Here is a 22022-nt window from a genome sequence, read left to right on the forward strand (position 1 = left end):
GAGTTTAAAAAAATGAGAGGAAAAAACGGAGCCAAGCACACAGACCACTGAGAGAGAGGAAGTAAGAAGAGTTTGTATATTTGCCATGCAGCAGTGGTGAATTCCACTGACTTCTGGGTAAATGTTTCAGCACAGAACATATGTTGACTAAAAAAGAAAATGAAGACACAATTATAGCTAAGGGGATAGAAGAACGGAGAGGACGCAGAGGGGAAAACATATCTGAAGGAGGGAATGAGGAGAGGAGCATAAAGAAACTAAAGCAGAGCACAAATCAACGCTTTGAAAACATTTCCAAGTTGTAGCTAAAGCATGAAATCAAACGTTTTGTGCTTACATCTAAAGCTACAGACTGCTTGGCCCAAGACTTCTTCACCTGGTCGTACATGATGGTGTTGTTGATGCCGAGCCCACAGAAGATCACAAATGCCTAAAATAAGTAGAAAAAAACCAGACGTTCTCAATAACAACATTACACTTTAAGGCATCGTTTGAAAAAAAAGATTATTTAATTTTCTTTTTTAAAATGTTATACTTGATTAATCCCAGAGGGGAAATGCAGAAAGAGACAAAGAATGAAGTGTAGCACCTCAAAGAGACGCTGGTCTGCGTCATCGAATGGTTTCCCATCCAGCCTGTTCAGCACTTGGGCAACACCTGTTACACAAAGTCAGTTGATGCTCTCAATAAAGATGAATGTTTTTAAGCTTGATATTAGCGAGGCTCCACATAACCTGTAATTAAAAGAGGATCAAACCCACACATTCCCTGCCAACTGAAAAACATCCATTATTCATGTAAATTAGGCACAAGACACAAGAAATAGCAGTTCATCCAGCTATTATATTTAGTGATATCTGTTGGGTAAATTAAAAAAAACATGTGTATACATGCATGGTTACACAAAATAACCAAAAATGTAGCACTAAATGGTAAATGGACTTGAGCTTATATAGCACTTTTCTAGTCTTCCAACTACTCAAAGTGCTTTTACACCACATGTCACACCCACCCATTCACACACTGATGGTAGTGATCACTATGTAGTATCATCCATCAGAAGTAACTAATCCCATTCATACACCACCACTGAAGCAGAAGGAGCAATTCAGGGTTAAGTGTCTTGCCCAAGGACACATCGGACATTTGGCCAGCTGGGGACTAGTGAATGAGCTTTTAATTAACACTATCTTATCCGGTTGTTGTCCACACTGTTGCAGCAGGAGTGAAGCCTTTCTTTATCTGACAGCAGTGTTGCCTATTTAGATGACTTCACTCATCATGTAATTAAAAACAGAGCAAGACTACGTTGATAAAGCATAAACATTTAATTTAAAGAGACTGACCTTATTGTCCCTTAGAAATTATTTTTAAAAAGCAATTAAACAACACATTAGCAATTTGAATTATCTCCAAGAGGTCAATCAAACCTGCCAAAGTGTTTTAATTTAATGTATAGCAGGAAACCCATAGAGGCTAAACAGGTTGTAGTACTGAAGCTACGGTGGGGGGGGGGGGCAGCTTTCGTTATGGGGTTCGTTATGGGGTTATTCAATTTAAAAGACAGGGCTGATGGCTTCTTATATCAGTTATTGCTGCATGTGTAATTTGCATGTGAATTGTGATGAGTGGCAGCATAGATGGACCCAAACATGAACAAACTGAATCACTGTTTTGAGCCCTGTGTGGCCACATCATGAACTTTAAAGGAGCAGTATGTAACTCTGACACCTAGTGTTTAAAATGAATACTGCAGTTCAAATTCTAAACATTGTAGAGAGCTGTCTCCCCCCGCCCCCTCCTGTCTAGAGTCGAGCTGCATGCAGGTTGCCATGTCGCGGACACTGAAGCTTCAGTGTTTAGCCTGCTCTGCATCGGTCTTTAAACTTTTCTCAACTCTAACCTCTCTCCATTTTTTAAAAAGCATCTCCAAAATTTATCCTAGTTTTGCTACGTTTCTGGTCATGGTAGTTGTTAGAAAAATGACGAGGATTTTTAGAGTTAGATAGCAGTTAGATTGCCCGCTTTCAACGCTGTTGGTTTGTTGTGAGGGGCGCGGGCCAAAACGGCAGCATAGGGGTGCCTTAAAACCGCCTACTTCTCTGGTCAAAACAAAAACAAAACATTCAGGACCCGAATAGGCTTTGAAGGAGGACATACGGGCTGCTGCATTGTTCTCATATAAGCCAGTCCTTCAACATATCACAATGTTTGATGATACAGAAAGGTCATTTTATGATTTAATTCAGGAGACATATTGTTCCTTTAACTACCATATTCCAAATGTCAAAAAGCAAAAACTTGTTGTAAAAAGTGTTTTTGTTTACAATTCCCAGAAATATGAAAGAAAATATTACTTTAGTATACAGCTCCATTATTACTGTAGTTTCTTTAGGTAATCTGATTTGACTATTTTACTTAAAAAAGGTAAATTAAACATTTATTATAAATATATACACTGTTTATATCGATGCCCAGTTTATATAACTTTTATGACTAAATTACTATCCACTTTCACAAGAACCTCATATTAATGCCCTGTCAGTTTTAAGATACATGACCCCATTCGTAGATTACATTACATTTACTGTGATTCATTGTGAATTGTGAGGTGGTAGAACTTTAAGAGAAGTCAAATTTATTTGGCACTGTAGGTCAGAAACATATTGATGCCCCATTTACAAAGATTACAGTCAAAGCCAGCTGCATTCACATTTCCCCCTCCAACCCTCCCTCCATTTAAACATCAGGTACACCTCAGACAGCCAGCTACTCAATCACAGGGCTGTAAATAGTCAAGGATCACATTCACATTTTGTCAGGCTAACACTCGCAAAAATGAAATTTTTTGTTAAAGAGCAAAGAGGTCGCTCTGACAGCAAGCGATTGAGATATCTGGATTCTTTTTTTTTTTTTTAAGATTTCTTTTTTATGATTCAGAAATCGAGGAGAGAGAGAGAGAGAGAGAGAGAGAGAGAGAGAGTGGGGAATAACGTGCGGGAAAGGAGCCGCAGGCTGGATTCAAACACGGGCCGTCCGCTTGGAGGACTACCTAAGCCGGGGCCCACGCACCAAACACTACGCTACGGGCGAGCCAACACATGCTCAATTTTGAGTAATGATACTAAAGTTTGCTCAAGTTTAAGCCACCTTTCTCTGAATTAACACCCACATCATAAATTTCTAAAAATAGATTGCAAGCATGCAAGCAAAGCCAATATTGTATACAGCTAAATCAATTCATAAATAGTCATTCTTAAAACACGTTGTACACCGGTTATCATTAGCAAAGCAAGATTGATGGTGTATTGAAAGAGGATGTGCTAGCATTAAACCTCATAACCATTGTTGTCACAACATGATTTCTCAGGCTACATCTTGACAGAGATGTCTGTAACCTTGGAAAATGACAAAAGGACGTTCATGCTGACTTAATGCATCCTTGACTTGAGAATTTCATCTCCCGCTGCTTTGTTTGGATAATAGTTTTCCACTCCTGATCCTCAGGTGCCACCCACACACATTTCTGTCTCCCTTCACTCTCTGTTCTTCTTCCTCTTCCTTCCTACAGATACACACACACACACACACACACACACACACACACACACACACACACACACACACACACAGGTCTTAACCAACCATCTGCAATAGAAATGCTGATCACTTTGCACTCGAATAAAACTAATGACTTCCTGCGTCAGATCTCAATGGACCAAGTTGGGCTGCTATCATTGCTCCTCCCTGCAATATCCAGCACTAAAAACCAGAGGAGAGATCAATGATTTATCAGAGTGTCAGTGTGGTGTTGGGGCCCGGGGCTGATTCACAATCACGTAGCACACAGCCAGAAACAGGGAACTCCATCTCTAAGTGTGGAGTTATGATGCAGCACGCAGAAAAACACACAGATGCAGCCTCAGCTCTCCTCTGCATTATTGTCCATATGAAACTTACATGTGGGCTGCATGATGTTAGGACTTCTAATCTGCATATCCGATCCATAAACTAAATATATGTTGGAAAGTATGTGGACACATCAGTCTTCTAGTTTTGTCCTCCTTTGACATTGTTAAAGCTTAAGTCTTTTATTGCACTTGAAGATATCATTATTGCTTGATGATCGGAGATGTTAAGGTAGATGTGTTCTTTCAACTTTGTGCCAACTTATTTTAAAGGGAATTTCTTTCTTTCAACACAACAACCCCTGTGTTTACAAAGCACGATCCATAAAGAAATTGCTCTAGTGTTTTTGCTGTGTAAAAAAAAACAGACAAAACTGCAATCTCCAAGATATTTGGGATAAACGATAATGCTGACCAGAAACAAGGCCTTATCAAGCGACATCATTGCCTGACATCAACATTGACACATAATTCCACTTCTTTTCAGAAGGTTATCGCCCAATGTATTCAGAACGTTATCGCGGCACGTTTCCAGAACTTTATTGCAAAACGTCTTCAGAACGTTATCGCAAAAAACGTCTTCAGAACGTTATTGCAAAACATTTTCAGAATGTTATCGCGAAACGTTTTCAGAATGTTATCGCCAAACGTTTTCAGAATGTTATCGCCAAACGTTTTCAGAATGTTATCGCAAAACGTTGACAGAATGTTATCCCCAAACCTTTTCAGAAAGTTATCTGCAAAACTTTTTAGAACGTTTGTGACAAACGTCTTCAGAACGTTATCGGGAAACATTTTTAGAACTTTATCGCCAAACATTTCCAGAACGTTATCCCCAAACCTTTTCAGAACGTTATTCCCAAACGTTTCCAGAACGTTATCGCCAAACGTTATGAGAAAGTTATTGTAAAACGTCTTCAGAACTTTATCGCAGAACATTTTCAGAACGTTATCACCGAACATTTTCAGAACGTTATCACAAAACGTTTTCAGACGGTTATCGCAAAACGTTTAGAGAACGTTATCCCCAAACCTTTTCAGAACGTTATTCCCAAACCTTTTTAGAAGGTTATCCCTAAACATTTACAGAACGTTATCGCAAAATGTTTTCATTTTCAGAACTTTATCTCCAAACTTTATCGGAACGTTATCGCCAAATGTTTTCAGAATGTTTTCCCCAAACCTTTTCAGAACGTTATCCCGAAACGTTTTTAGAACCTTATCGCCAAACGTTTTCAGAACGTTTTCAAAACATTATCGACAAACGTCTTCAGAACGTTATCGAAAAACGTCTTCAGAACGTTATCGTAAAACATTTTCAGAATGTTATCGCAAAACGTTTTCAGAATGTTATCCCCGAACCTTTTCAGAACGTTATCCCCAAACCTTTTCAGAACATTATTTCCAAACGTTATCGCGAAACATTATCAGAACGTTATCGACAAACGTCTTCAGAACGTTATCGCCGAACATTTTCAAAACGTTATCGAAAAACGTTTTCAGAACGTTATCGCGAAAACGTTTCAGAACGTTATCCCCAAACATTTTCAGAACGTTATCACCAAACGGTTTCAGAACGTTTTCAAAACGTTATCCCCAAACGTTTACAGAACTTTATCGACAAACGTCTTCAGAACGTTATCGCAAAACGTTTTCAGAATGGTATAGGCAAACGTTTTTAGAACATTATCTATTTATTATTTAGAACGTTATCGCAAAACATTTACAGAACGTTATCAGAATGTTATCGACAAACGTCTTCAGAAAGTTATCACCAAACATTTTCAGAACGTTATCGTAAAATGTTTTCAGAATGTGATCACAAAACGTTTTCAGAACGTTATCAGAATGTTATTGCAAAACGTTTACAGAAGGTTATTCCCAAACCTTTTCAGAGCGTTATTCCCAAACGTTTTTAGAACGTTATCTGTAAACCCCTTTAGAAGGTTATCCCCAAACATTTAAAGAACGTTATCGACAAACGTCTTCAGAATGTTATCGCAAAACATTTTCAGAATATTATCGTAAAAAAAACTCTGAATGTTATCGCAAAAGGTTGTCAGAACCTTATTACCAAACGTTTTCAGAATATTATCGCAAAACGTTTTCAGAATGTTATCCCCAAACCTTTCCAGAACGTTATCCCCAAACCTTTTCAGAACATTATCGACAAACGTCTTCAGAACGTTATCGCCGAACATTTTCAAAACGTTTTCCGAACGTTATCGCGAAAAGGTTTCAGAACGTTATCCCCAAACATTTTTCAAAAGTTATCATCAAACGTTTTCAGAACGTTTTCAAAACGTTATCCCCAAACGTTTACAGAATGTTATCGACAAATGTCTTCAGAATGTTATCGCAAATTGTTTTCAGAATGTTATCGCAAAACATTTACAGAACGTTATCAGAACATTATCGACAAACGTCTTCAGAACGTTATCGTAAAACATTTTCAGAATGTTATCGCAAAACGTTTTCAGAATGTTATCCCCGAACCTTTTCAGAACGTTATCCCCAAACCTTTTCAGAACATTATTTCCAAACGTTATCGCGAAACATTATCAGAACGTTATCGACAAACGTCTTCAGAACGTTATCGCCGAACATTTTCAAAACGTTATCGAAAAACGTTTTCAGAACGTTATCGCGAAAACGTTTCAGAACGTTATCCCCAAACATTTTCAGAACGTTATCACCAAACGGTTTCAGAACGTTTTCAAAACGTTATCCCCAAACGTTTACAGAACTTTATCGACAAACGTCTTCAGAACGTTATCGCAAAACGTTTTCAGAATGGTATAGGCAAACGTTTTTAGAACATTATCTATTTATTATTTAGAACGTTATCGCAAAACATTTACAGAACGTTATCAGAATGTTATCGACAAACGTCTTCAGAAAGTTATCACCAAACATTTTCAGAACGTTATCGTAAAATGTTTTCAGAATGTGATCACAAAACGTTTTCAGAACGTTATCAGAATGTTATTGCAAAACGTTTACAGAAGGTTATTCCCAAACCTTTTCAGAGCGTTATTCCCAAACGTTTTTAGAACGTTATCTGTAAACCCCTTTAGAAGGTTATCCCCAAACGTTTAAAGAACGTTATCGACAAACGTCTTCAGAATGTTATCGCAAAACATTTTCAGAATATTATCGTAAAAAAAACTCTGAATGTTATCGCAAAAGGTTGTCAGAACCTTATTACCAAACGTTTTCAGAATATTATCGCAAAACGTTTTCAGAATGTTATCCCCAAACCTTTCCAGAACGTTATCCCCAAACCTTTTCAGAACATTATCGACAAACGTCTTCAGAACGTTATCGCCGAACATTTTCAAAACGTTTTCCGAACGTTATCGCGAAAAGGTTTCAGAACGTTATCCCCAAACATTTTTCAAAAGTTATCATCAAACGTTTTCAGAACGTTTTCAAAACGTTATCCCCAAACGTTTACAGAATGTTATCGACAAATGTCTTCAGAATGTTATCGCAAATTGTTTTCAGAATGTTATCGCAAAACATTTACAGAACGTTATCAGAACGTTATCGACAAACATCTTCAGAAAGTTATCACAAAACGTTTTCAGAACGTTATCAGAATGTTATTGCAAAACGTTTACAGAAGGTTATTCCCAAACCTTTTCAGAGCGTTATTCCCAAACGTTTTTAGAACGTTATCTGCAAACCCCTTTAGAACGTTATCCCCAAACGTTTAAAGAACGTTATCGACAAACGTCTTCAGAATGTTATCGCAAAACATTTTCAAAACGTTTTCCGAACGTTATCGCGAAAAGGTTTCAGAACGTTATCCCCAAACATTTTTCAAAAGTTATCATCAAACGTTTTCAGAACGTTTTCAAAACGTTATCCCCAAACGTTTACAGAACGTTATCGACAAATGTCTTCAGAAGGTTATCGCAAAACATTTTCAGAATATTAACGCAAAACGTTTTTCGAACGTTATGGCCAAACCTTTTCAGAACGTTATCGCAAAACGTCTTCAAAACGTTATCGCAATACATTTTCAGAATATTAACGCAAAACATTTTCAGAACGTTATCGCAAAACGTTTACTGAACGTTATCCCCAAACGTTATCAGAACGTTATCGACAAACGTCTTCAGAAAGTTATCGCCAAACATTTTCAGAACGTTATCGTAAAACGTTTTCAGAATGTTATCGCAAAACGTTTTCAGAACGTTATCAGAACGTTATCGCAAAACGTTTACAGAACGTTATTCCCAAACGTTTTTAGAACGTTATCTGCAAACCTTTATAGAACGTTATCGGGAAACATTTTTAGAACTTTATCGCCAAACGTTTCCAGAACGTTATCCCCAAACCTTTTCAGAACGTTATTACCAAACATTTTTAAAACGTTATGTGCAAACCTTTTTAGAACGTTATCCCCAAACGTTTCCAGAAAAAAGCCAAAAGTTTTCAGAATGTTATCGTAAAACGTCTTCAGAACGTTATCGCAAAACATTTTCAGAATGTTATCGCAAATTGTTTTCAGAATGTTATCGCAAAACGTTATCTGAACGTTAACGCCAAACGTTATCTGAATGTTATCGACAAACGTCTTCAGAACGTTAACGCTAAACATTTTCAAAACGTTTTCAGAACATTATCGCAAAAAGGTTTCAGAACGTTATCCCCAAAAATCTTTAGAACGTTATCGTCAAACGTTTTCAGAACGTTTTCAAAACGTTTTCAAAACGTTATCCCCAAACGTTTACAGAACGTTATCGACAAACGTCTTCAGAAGGTTATCGCAAAACATTATCAGAATATTATCGCAAAACGTCTTCAAAACGTTATCGCAAAACATTTTCAGAATGTTATCACAAATTGTTTTCAGAACGTTATCGCAAAGCGTTTACAGAACGTTATCCCCAAACGTTTTCAGAACGTTATCGATAAACGTCTTCAGAAAGTTATCGCCGAACATTTTCGGAACGTTATCGTAAAACGTTTTCAGAATGTTATCGCAAAACGTTTACAGAACGTTATCAGAACGTTATCTGCAAACCTTTTTAGAACGTTATCGGGAAACATTTTTAAAACTTTATCGCCAAACGTTTCCAGAACGTTATCCCCAAACCTTTTCAGAACGTTATTACCAAACATTTTTAAAACGTTATGTGCAAACCTTTTTAGAACGTTATCCCCAAACGTTTCCAGAACGTTATCGCCAAAACGTTTACAGAACGTTATCCCCAAATGTTATCAGAACGTTATCGACAAACGTCTTCAGAAAGTTATCGCCGAACATTTTCAGAACGTTATCATAAAACGTTTTCAGAATGTTATCGCAAAACGTTTTCAGAACGTTATCAGAACGTTATCGCAAAACGTTTACAGAACGTTATCCCGAAACGTTTAAAGAACGTTATTCCCAAACGTTTCCAGAACGTTATCGCCAAACGTTATCTGAACGTTATCGACAAACGTCTTCAGAACGTTATCACCAAACATTTTCAAAACGTTTTCAGAACGTTATCGCGAAAAGATTTCAGAACGTTATCCCCAAAAATCTTTAGAATGTTATCGTCAAACGTTTTCAGAACGTTTTCAAAACGTTATCCTCAAACGTTTACAGAACGTTATCGACAAACGTCTTCAGAAGGTTATCGCAAAACATTATCAGAATATTATTGCAAAACGTCTTCAAAGCGTTATCGCAAAACATTTTCAGAATGTTATCACAAATTGTTTTCAGAACGTTATCACAAAACGTTTACAGAACGTTATCGCAAAACGTTTACAGAACGTTATCGCAAAACGTTTACAGAACGTTATCCCCAAACGTTATCAGAACGTTATCGACAAACGTCTTCAGAATGTTATCGCAAAACATTTTCAGAACGTTATCAGAACGTTATCTGCAAACCTTTTTAGATCGTTATCGGGAAACATTTTTAGAACTTTATCGCCAAACGTTTCCAGAACGTTATCCCAAACCTTTTCAGAACGTTATTACCAAACATTTTTAAAACGTTATGTGCAAACCTTTTTAGAACGTTATCCCCAAACGTTTCCAGAACGTTATCGCCAAAACGTTTACAGAACGTTATCACCAAACGTTATCAGAACGTTATCGACAAACGTCTTCAGAAAGTTATCGCCGAACATTTTCAGAACGTTATCGTAAAACGTTTTCAGAATGTTATCGCAAAACGTTTTCAGAACGTTATCAGAACGTTATCGCAAAACGTTTACAGAACGTTATCCCGAAACGTTTAAAGAACGTTATTCCCAAACGTTTCCAGAACATTATCACCAAACGTTATCTGAACATTATCAGGAAACATTTTTAGAACTTTATTGCCAAACGTTTCCAGAACGTTATCCCCAAACCTTTTCAGAACGTTATTACCAAACATTTTTAGAATGTTATGTGCAAACCGTTTTAGAACATTATCCCCAAACGTTTATAGAACATTATTGCCAAACGTTTTCAGAACGTTATCGTAAAACGTCTTCAGAACGTTATCACAAAACATTTTCAGAATGTTATCGCAAATTGTTTTTAGAATGTTATCCCCAAACGTTTACAGAACGTTATCGCCAAACCTTTTCAGAACGTTATCGCAAAACGTCTTCAGAACGTTATCGCAAAACATTTTCAGAATGTTAGCGCAAATTGTTTTCAGAATGTTATCGCAAAACGTTTACAGAACGTTATCCCCAAACGTTATCAGAACGTTATCGACAAACGTCTTCAGAAAGTTATCGCCGAACATTTTCAGAACGTTATTGTAAAACGTTTTCAGAATGTTATCACAAAATGTTTTCAGAATGTTATCGCAAAACGTTTTCAGAACGTTATCGCAAAACGTTTACAGAACGTTATTCCCAAACGTTTACAGAACGTTATTCTCAAACGTTTTTAGAACGTTATCTGCAAACCTTTTTAGAACGTTATCGGGAAACGTCTTCAGAATGTTATCGCAAAACATTTTCAGAACGTTATCAGAACGTTATCTGCAAACCTTTTTAGATCGTTATCGGGAAACATTTTTAGAACTTTATCGCCAAACGTTTCCAGAACGTTATCCCAAACCTTTTCAGAACGTTATTACCAAACATTTTTAAAACGTTATGTGCAAACCTTTTTAGAACGTTATCCCCAAACGTTTCCAGAACGTTATCGCCAAAACGTTTACAGAACGTTATCACCAAACGTTATCAGAACGTTATCGACAAACGTCTTCAGAAAGTTATCGCCGAACATTTTCAGAACGTTATCGTAAAACGTTTTCAGAATGTTATCGCAAAACGTTTTCAGAACGTTATCAGAACGTTATCGCAAAACGTTTACAGAACGTTATCCCGAAACGTTTAAAGAACGTTATTCCCAAACGTTTCCAGAACATTATCACCAAACGTTATCTGAACATTATCAGGAAACATTTTTAGAACTTTATTGCCAAACGTTTCCAGAACGTTATCCCCAAACCTTTTCAGAACGTTATTACCAAACATTTTTAGAATGTTATGTGCAAACCGTTTTAGAACATTATCCCCAAACGTTTATAGAACATTATTGCCAAACGTTTTCAGAACGTTATCGTAAAACGTCTTCAGAACGTTATCACAAAACATTTTCAGAATGTTATCGCAAATTGTTTTTAGAATGTTATCCCCAAACGTTTACAGAACGTTATCGCCAAACCTTTTCAGAACGTTATCGCAAAACGTCTTCAGAACGTTATCGCAAAACATTTTCAGAATGTTAGCGCAAATTGTTTTCAGAATGTTATCGCAAAACGTTTACAGAACGTTATCCCCAAACGTTATCAGAACGTTATCGACAAACGTCTTCAGAAAGTTATCGCCGAACATTTTCAGAACGTTATTGTAAAACGTTTTCAGAATGTTATCACAAAATGTTTTCAGAATGTTATCGCAAAACGTTTTCAGAACGTTATCGCAAAACGTTTACAGAACGTTATTCCCAAACGTTTACAGAACGTTATTCTCAAACGTTTTTAGAACGTTATCTGCAAACCTTTTTAGAACGTTATCGGGAAACATTTTAAGAACTTTATCGCCAAACGTTTCCAGAACATTATCCCCAAACCTTTTCAGAACGTTATTACCAAACATTTTTAGAACGTTATCTGCAAACCTTTTTAGAACGTTATCCCCAAACGTTTACAGAACGTTATCACAAAACATTTTCAGAATATTATCGTAAATTTTTTTTACGAATGTTATCGCAAAAGGTTGTCAGAACGTTATTACCAAACTTTTTCAGAACGTTATCGGGAAACATTTTTAGAACTTTATCGCCAAACATTTCCAGAACATTATCGACAAACGTTATCAGAACATTATCGCAAAACGTTTACAGAACGTTATCCCCAAACCTTTTCAGAATGTTACTCCCAAACCTTTTTAGAACGTTATCTGCAAACCTTTTTAGAACGTTATCCCCAAACGTTTACAGAACATTAGACAAACGTCTTCAGAACGTTATCGCCGAACATTTTCAGAATGTTATCGGCAAATGTTTTCAGAATGTTATTGCAAAACGTTTTCAGAATGTTATCGCCAAACATTTTCAGAACATTATCGCCAAACATTTTCAGAACGTTATCTCGGAACATTTTCAGAACGTTTTTCCCAAACTTTTCTAAACGTTATCAGCAAACGTTTTTAGAACGTTTTCAGAATGTTTTCAGAACCACCTTCATTTTTCTTTGTTGACTTTCATTGACAAACTTTGGTTTTCAAGGCAATAATGCATGCAACGTGTAGCATGGCAACAAGAGTGAGTGCTGTCAGATGGGGCCCCCTTAGGGAGGTTTCCTACTGCCATTTAAAACTTTGCACATTTTGGACCACTGCTTTGGTTTAAGTTTGTGAGCCCTCAGACTAGTATGGGGCCCCAAGCAGTTGCTTGCCTTGCCTGTTTACAAGCGGCGCCTCTGCTTGTGACTGAGGTGGAGGCCACGAAACACATTTTATTAGGTGTTCTTTTCTCGGGAATTAGACGCTAGATCTGAGGCCAGTGTCTCCAAAGCTGCTGACCGTGCACTTCCAGAGGCGCACGAATCCACTGCACCCTGGGCTTCAACTGCCAAGGGGCGCCAGTCAGGTGGCGTCCTCACTAATGATGTGCTGGAATCACAGAGACTGATTGTAAATACGATGAAAGATATATGCAGCGAATATATCCTTGAGGAATAAGTCACACATTAAATGACCTTGTTAAATAATGAGGAGAAATGTTTGCCTCAACTTCCTGCATTGTTTCACATTCTCTGTATTCTAATGGTGCTATAAAGCTGCGTTTGGCTCTGTGTTAGGTGCCAGTTCCGGCGCAGCGCACTACATGCTTGCACAGGAGGTGGGAGTGCGCCTCGTTTCCTTTGTGTCATGAATATCTGTGCACCTCAGCAACTGTACAGTCCCTGATGTGTGTTAACATCTCCATGTCACAAAAATAGAGATTTTGGTTTTGCACAGAGGTTAAGACATCTGTTCGTTTAGATGTGTTTTTGTTGCTCAAACTATGAAAATATGTTTGAATTTACCCCACTTGTTCAGTTAATTGAGTGGCAAATGTATTATGGCTCATCTGGTGAGTTAAACAATTGGAACTAAGAATTTGCAGCAGGGTACGCACATTCTCACATCACGCTGATTTTTATACATCCCGACGCGTGCGTGGCACACAGCGTACTCAACATTTTAGTGCGCACACACCGTTTATACATGAGGCCCCTGGACTTGTTTTTTTGATGCATGTCTACCCCCACTCTCTCCTCCCCACATTTCCTGTCTTTCTTTAGCTGTCCTGTCCAACAAAGATAAATGCCAGAAAAAACATTTACATATATTTATATTTGTCTAACTGTAATAACATTTTATAAACACATGCACTGGTATATCACATACTATCAGAGAAAATGAAGCTCTGTTTGTGAACTTACCAATGATTTGGTGGTTGCTGTTCCATATGGGCACACAAAGTACAGAGCGGATGTGGAAGTCCGAGAACTGGTCTGCCTGAAACAAGTGAGAGTTTAAGTATGGTATGAAGAGAGGATAGGCATATTAACAAGAATCATGTCTTATAAAACTTAAACCTCAAATGTTTACATCAACAAAATTGTTGTCATATCACAAACAAGAAAACACCTTATGCTTCAGAATATTACAATGGACTTAAACAATTTTTTCTGACATATTACTGAGTGAACAAATAATTCAATAATAAAGAACATATCTGCACAATTAGTCAAAAAATAACATAATGTTTTGGTCTCTCCTCACTTATTTTTTCTCTTCTGCCAATTCAATACTCAAATCAAAGTTGTGCTCATTCTAAACCACCTGTATTTTATTTAGAGAAGAATAGATAAGTACATGCTTCACCTCTAATAAAGAGGCTGCACAAGATGTAAGAACCAAACGCAGCTTAAAGTAAGTACCCTTAACTTCAGTGAGAGCCTTTAAAAGCTCTCCAAACAGAACTTTCACAGCGTGCAGATCGATGCAGTTGACTGCCACGTTAGCTGCTGAGGGATTCTGTTTGGATCTAAGCAGCATCAGCACCTCCTGCTGCTGCTGCTGCAGGTGTCACTTCATGGGCCTTTTATCCAACAGAACAATTGACAGATAGAAAAATATGGTTGAAAACAAAGTGACGTTGGATGTTTAAAAAGGAACCAGGCTCTATGTGTGTTCCTAAAGACAATCTCAATTTGAATCCTTGTGCAATCATCAGACGACCAGTCCTTATGGTCATTAGAGCTTAAGATCCAATTAATTAGTGCTACTGTCATGAGACCACCTAGAATGTAATGTACACACAGCAACATAAACTGATAAATATCTCAGGAGGAGAAACGGCTAAAGACTGACATCCAGAGTCTCCTCTAGATTTGTCTGAAACCATGTCTCCTCATCAAAAAAACGTCCTTATTAAATAACATGCTGGCATCGCTCCCCTGGTGCTTTCACAGTCCTTAATGAATCCCATGTGACTTCATTGACTCGCAAGTGACATTAACATGTGAACTTCCAGCAGAGGGTTTAAATGCCCACGACTACATACTAAACAGTAGATATACTGCTGTCATACCGGTTTTCTTAATCAGAGATCCTTTCACATGGAGAAGTTGAAGGGTTATTTACTGTGTGTTTACCTCAGCATCAAAGCGAGGATCCTGATAGGCATCACTGATGTTCACGGGGAGTCCTGTGGATGCAACCAGCTCTGCAATGCTGTTGTTGATGAGCCAGTCTGAGTAGGAGGATTTCTCCATACTGTCTTTGAAACTAGGGTTAGAAAAGAAAAGAAGATAAAAGTAACGGAGCAGGAGAAACAGCACTGGGCCTAATTTGTCCACTCTTGTTTTTTGGGGTTTTTTTGGGGGGGGGGGGGGGGTTGAACCTTAAAGAAATCAAACACTCCTTTAGTCGATTATTTTGTCATCATGAGCATGTATTCGTTATTGGATTAAATTTAAAGATGTTTTATCGTCTTAGCGTGAAGCTTGTATTTCTCCAGGTGGACACTCTTATACATGGACTTAAACTGAATGAACTTCTTGTACAGTTTGTATCAGTGAGCTTCTCCTGCAGTTTATGGAACCATGAAAAGTTAATTGTGCGATTGTCTTCCTCATTGCCAAACGCCCCCACACTGAGCCACAGAAACACCTGCATGGCTGCACAGACTTCCCATTCATATTTATTGCGGGGAGCTGCTGCTGCAAGGTAAATGTTCACTGTGGCTCACTTCTGTCTTTCAGGATTAGAAATAAAGACGGAGAGACACAGATGTCAGAACTTTTGAATGCCTTTGATCTATGGATACAGCTGTGTGAGGCTGTGAAAAAAATCCACTGCCCAGTCGGGAATAAACCTTATCTGTGTGATGGCAAGACGTATTACTCCCTTTTTTCTTTCCTGCTCCCTCTCACCTCCCTCGTCTCATGTCAGTCATTTAGCTGCCACAGACACACTAACAGCACTGTACACTCGCTCAGCATCATCCTCCCCATGGGGACGGCTGGAGATTGTGAGGCACATAAGAAATCCTAGTTAGCTTGCCTTTTGACACCAAATTTATTCACTTAATTACACACATAAATCCTCACAGCAGCAGCCCTTGTTATTCATACGACGTGAAGCCTTTGTTAGACCAGTGTGATCACATAGATACTGTACTTTGTCTTTTCAGCTTTGACTGAATTGTGTCATTTTATTCTAACAATCAACAGCTGGAATTTTATTGAATATGTGACGCTGAAGATATGAAGAGGCTCTTTTGGCCACAGTCAAGACCAGCATTTCTTTGTTTGCTACTTATTTCTTATTATCTGTATTTCTTATTATCTGTATTTCTTATCTTACAATAATTTTTTTTAAATTACTGTTGCTGTTTTTTTTGTTCAACTGCCTTGAAGTGACCATATCAGTTATGGCAAGTGCAGGACTCAGGGGATAATTTCCTTTCCTTTCAGTGTTGGTTTTCATCCATAAACATCCCACACAATATTAAGCCTCTGTTTCTCCACTCAGCCGTGCCTAGCAGTGGAGAGAAGCAGCAAAACCCAATTAAGCGGGGCTCCTACAGTATGCCTTCTATTCACAATCCGCATATTACTCCCACAGCACTACAGAATATTCAATTTTACACTCCCCTTATTTTTAGTTCTTGATGGAAGCTTTACAAATTCAAACAAGACTTGGCACAGAATATAAAGGTGCTGTGGAGCCGAGGGCAGATGGTGCAAATATGACTATTTAGTGAAAAGGTTGCTGGTATGAGAAGTTGAAAAAAAGGAAAGAAAAGCTACGTCTTTCATCAGGCCAGATGTTATCGAAGAGCTACACAGATTACTATCACAGAAACACTTTACATACCTGCTTTCTGTGTCCGCACTACACTTAGGGGACAGGAGCTCAAACGACTTGGTGAACTTCACAACCTGACACATTTGAAAAGGTAAAGGAGAAATCATTAAAGCTTTTGGATAAAATTGCATGAAGTTGCACAGCATTCATGGATAATAAATTGAGGCGGGTAGAAAGAACGAAATGCACACGGACACACAAATGTTCAGACAGATAGCAGAGGGAGAAAAAGACAAAAACAGTACCGGTGATTCAATGTCCTCCAGCAACTGAACAGAGCAGCGCTCACACTTTAGCAATGTCTGGGCACGGTGCATGATTTTCCTGACAATCTTCTCCAGGTCAGTCTGCTCCTCAAACAGGTCATTGACTACCTCCAAGAGTGCCTGAACAGCAGTGAGGGAAAAAGATGCCACTTATTCTGTACAACCTGAACTGAAATCTGTCAGCAGGTAACACAGAGAACCTTTCAATAAAGATGTTTTGCCTCGCTCAGTTGTTAGAGCTTGATTCTTTTTTTTTTACTATAATCCTTAACCCATATACCACCAGGATGAAATAACATGATGAGTTTCTCCAATAAAAGTTAATTAGGCCCTTTATCTTAGACGGTGCCAATCCAATTTAATACACAAACACATAAAAATCATACGGTGTAAAGGGAGCTCTCCTCGTTTCTCTCATCTATCCACTCAGCTGTGTTCTCATTATGTTCTCTTCCATCACAGATCAATGTGTGACATGAATTAGTGCATCTCTTAACACTCCCTGGGAGATTTAGATCCTGGGCCGGGCCCTGCTCTGGAAACAGGCCCATCCCCCACTACACATCCAGAGAAAGTGTCCATGCAGGGCTGCATGCTGCTCTGTGATCCCCACTGCAGTGGCAGCAAGTGGGCTGATACTGATCAATACTCAGCCTCCATGTCAGCATCGGGGGGGGGGGGGGGGGGGGGGGGGGGGGGGTAATGCTGATCCTAGGTATGGGTGGGGGATATTCTCCTAGTCGACCCTGCTGGCCTTACCCGACTCCTGTCATACTCCTTCCTTGAGGCGGCGAAGAGTTGGGCGTTGGAGATCGCGATACCGCAGAATGGCAGGTACATCTGCAGCACCTGTGGACATATGACCGACTATCAACAGACCCACATCCATGAAAAGCATGGACATTTATCAAAGATGTGATATCATTACTGTTTTTTATTTACATTTATTTCTAGCTAATCTGTATGGCTAGCACTATTAGCACAAACAATATGGTTTTAGGAGAGGGTTTCTTAAGTTTACATTTAGCACAACATCTAACACAGCCCTGTCGATGGTTTCACATTATAATCCTGTGCACAGAGAGCAGAAACATGAACAAGAGGATGGTAATAAGAAGGAAGTAGAAGACTTGTAAGTTGGTTAAAAAAAGATTTGCAAACATTCCATTAAGACATTTTGTTGGACTCCAGGGGTACAAATGTTTTTTTAAGAAACACTGATTGGTTGGACTCTGTATGGCACCTACAACAAAAACAAGCATTCGAGCAACATTTTCAGCCGAGAAAAACATGTGTTTTGAATTACAATAAAAGAGAAAGAAACAGCCCTATATTGGCTTCATTACTTGCTAGGACAAATAAATCAATTCAACTGACACATTAGCAGTTGACTGATTAGTCTGCCATACGAGGCCTTGGGCTGATAACATAAAGTTTCTTATTTCATTCATACTTTCTTCACATTAATAATGTGATCACTTGATGTGGGAAAATGGCTGTAGTTAATGTGTGTCCTGAAATTGAATCAACGCCTTACTAGTTTGTAATCGAACTACATTTTTCTTTCTTCCTCACCCTTGTTGATTCATAATGAACATCAATATGCAGGAACGTGCAGAGAGGCGGCTGCTGTTCAGACAGCTTGGATTTGAACACACAGGGTGAATTCTATATGACTACAATCACCCGACAGTGCAGCCTTATCTGAGCCCCGTTAACATAGAATCAACACAGTTTGGGTTGTGCGCTTCCTCACTCCGCCTGTTTGTTTGGTTATCTAACTAGAGCATCTGGCCGCTGTGTAAACAACACAATCACTACGACACACCCACTGATATTTACCAGCCTCCAGTGTGACCTGAGGGCAGGGACACAACTACAATACATGAATGGGAAGTCACTCAGCTGCGGACACTGATACAGGGATATCTGTTTTACCTTTCAGAGACATAGTGTATCAGTTACGCCTCAAGAACAGATTCCTGTAGTGCTGTAAGGGTAATTAGGAAGGTTGTCACAACTACAACAATATTTGGGATGTAGTTCACAGATTTGAAAGAATGAATGACCCCATGTTTGGTGATTTCTTCAGTTTGATAAGCAGCAAAGTCATTTAACTAATCTTGACTATTCACGTGTTTTTTGTTTTTTTATAAACATATTTTATTGCCATTTTATAAGGTTTCAGAACACATAACAATACAATAACATCCTACAAGTTTCCTATTAAGCCACCCATCCAACCCCTCCCCCTCCCCCTGCCACTCCACCCCCACAATGACAATTTCATCAATAAGACACAACAATTAAAAACAGTACTAATAAAGTAAATTAAATAATAAGAGGTACATTGGTGCAAAATCAATAATACTACAAGAAATAATAACATAAATAATAATAGAGTAAAAATAATACTAACACTTATAAAAATAAAATAAATAAAATAATAATAATAATAAGATTAGTCCAATTATTTTCTCCTCTTTACATATGTTTTATATGTTTAAGAAAACATACTCTATGTTTGTTAATTAAACAAATATTCAGTACATTGAGAGCTTCTCCCAGGCTCGATACGATTGATTCATAAATTCAGAGCAAAAACTTGACTCCAATTAAAGCGAGTTGTGTTACTGTAGACCTAAAAATGGCATCAGAGAGAGGAAAATGTTGAGCAACGTGCTCTAATTGCTTCAGTTTCTCTTCACAGTCAAACTGGTTGACAGGTTTGGTCACATAGCTTTAATTTTGCAGACTATAAATCAAGGATGGTACGGCTATCTTAATCTGAAGAGCATGTTGACAAAGCAACAAATTAAAGGTTATACTTCAGTGACAAAGGAGCAAAAGAACGAGGAAAAAATACACACACAATGGCAGCGGGGAAGGAATGTTTATGAGAATAAAGAGGGAAACAAATTGTCTATAACTTATAGACCAGATCTTATATAAAACAGATAGAAACAATAATTGAAATGTCTTTCATTGTATGTTGTGTTTTAGAGGACCACAGCTAAATATAGCATGATGCTTTATTGTGTGAAGCAAAAACATCACACAGCTTCATTCTTGTGCTCTGCCACACCGCACATGATACTTTAAGCATCATGCTGAAAGGATTTTTAATCATGATGTGATATGAAATGTGACTCTGTCATGCTAATGAGTAAATTAACTTCATGCACTTCATTCAGTCATTATACATAATCAAGCACCTCACGCCTCTGTTTTCAAAGACTGCAAACAGATGACGCTGGCTCATGCATGATGCAATTTCAGCTGTCCTCTGGTATTTTCTTATAATTGTCCTCCAGAAAGACAGTGGCCATCAATAGCCCAGCAGGAGCGGATTCATTAGCGAGCAGGACTTCAGGGATCTAGCTATGGATCCGCCTGTGGAACCCAAGGAAAGCACTGCTCTCTCTAATTACATTCTGTCAGGCAGGCCATTATACAAGGTTGCATTACAAACAAGACGTTTTTGCCTAGAGACCTGTGGACTGACCAGTAAAGAGTGGTTTAATAATGAAACTAAGTGGCCCAGGCCTCAGGGACAGTCCCTTTCTCTAACCCCAATGACTCCCATTTTCACAACTGGATTGTCATAAGAGGCAAGTGCAGAGAAACTACAGCTCCAATCTTTCCTTTCCTCATTTATCACAGGAATATGGTAAATGAACTTGAGCTTGTATAGATCTTTTCTAGTCCTCAGACTACTTAAAGCTTTTACAACACATTTCACTGTCACACACTGATGGCAGAGCCTGCTTTGTGAGGTGTCCATCATACACATTCACACCCCGTTGACGCAGCAGCTTAAGCAACTCAGGGTTCAGAGCCTTGCCCAAAGCATTTCCAACATGTGGCTAAAGCGCTAGGGATGAAACTCCTGTTTGAGAGACGCCTGACTTTTACACTGTACCCCCGTAACAGCGAGTGTGGTATGGTGACACCAATGTTGTGATCAAAGATATGTTCTTATGAAGAAATGGAAGCACACTACATTTTCTAATCTCTTATGTGACTCCCTTGCTTCTGTCAACAGAGAAGTTTTAGAAATACACAATTAGCAATCCAAAGTGTATGAAACTAGAATCTACACTAAGAAATTCTTCAAAGTAAACCATTGTTTTATTATTATTATCAACATAAATATTCAAATGAAAAGAAAGTAGTAAATACATTTTATAGATAAAGAAAACATCAATTATGTAGGTATGTGTGTCACCACAAGATTATTAAAGTTAAAATGTCATACCACCCAACCAAGCATTGACTTGACTGCCTGTAATCTATGGTTACAAATATAACTCAGCCAACAAACACATGAGCACACCAGGAGTGCTGCTCAATAGCCATTATCCATAAATAATTAAACTGTTCTACATTTACATCACAGGTACCTGGAACAAAGCCAAGAGCAGAGGGAGGTCACAAAAACTAAACGGTGCATTAACAACAAGACAGATTGTGTCCATCTTAGCATTTACTGTTCCTCTGACGAATATAAGGGTTAAGCATGAGAAATGCTTGTAGCTTTAATATGTGTTCACACCACATCCAAAGAGACACGTTTCCTTTCTTTAAAATATGAAATGGATTTGATGATGCAGCAAAAGTCTTAACAAAGAAGACTAAAGTTTATTGTTTTGTGTAAAAAACTTAGAGTAATAAAATTCATTAAAGTTTCGTTTGGTGTGACATTGACGGACATTTAAAGACTTTTATGAGGTTTTATTAAGATTTTATTCACATTCAGATAATGAAATCAGTCAATTCTAGATTTTTGCAGCCACTTTCAACAGTTAAAAAACAATGTGTGACTTCTTGATCCAGTAGATGTCGCCTCCTTGAGCACCAGCATGAAACCAAAACAAACTGCTGTTTGGCCACACCTCCACTATTCTGAAGTCTCCTCTCTCCTCCAGCAGTACACCTCCTCTCCACTCGCGTTTACACAAAGGAG

At 38.2% G+C, this 22022-nt stretch overlaps 1 protein-coding gene across 1 annotated transcript in view; it reads right to left on the bottom strand.

The window, feature by feature from the left end:
- Positions 1-22022, bottom strand: part of pde11a (phosphodiesterase 11a) — a 50116-nt gene that overhangs the window by 21153 nt on the left and 6941 nt on the right. Inside the window, exons 3-9 of the mRNA XM_061054505.1 lie at positions 17816-17905; positions 17036-17176; positions 16800-16864; positions 15074-15206; positions 13856-13931; positions 590-657; positions 338-430 (exon numbers count right to left, since the gene is read on the bottom strand). Of these exons, the coding sequence (XP_060910488.1) occupies positions 338-430; positions 590-657; positions 13856-13931; positions 15074-15206; positions 16800-16864; positions 17036-17176; positions 17816-17905 (666 nt within the window). The remainder of the gene's footprint in view (positions 1-337; positions 431-589; positions 658-13855; positions 13932-15073; positions 15207-16799; positions 16865-17035; positions 17177-17815; positions 17906-22022) is intronic.

The sequence above is a fragment of the Labrus mixtus genome, chromosome 13 (assembly GCF_963584025.1).
Source record: "Labrus mixtus chromosome 13, fLabMix1.1, whole genome shotgun sequence".
Taxonomy (NCBI): Eukaryota; Metazoa; Chordata; class Actinopteri; order Labriformes; family Labridae; genus Labrus; species Labrus mixtus.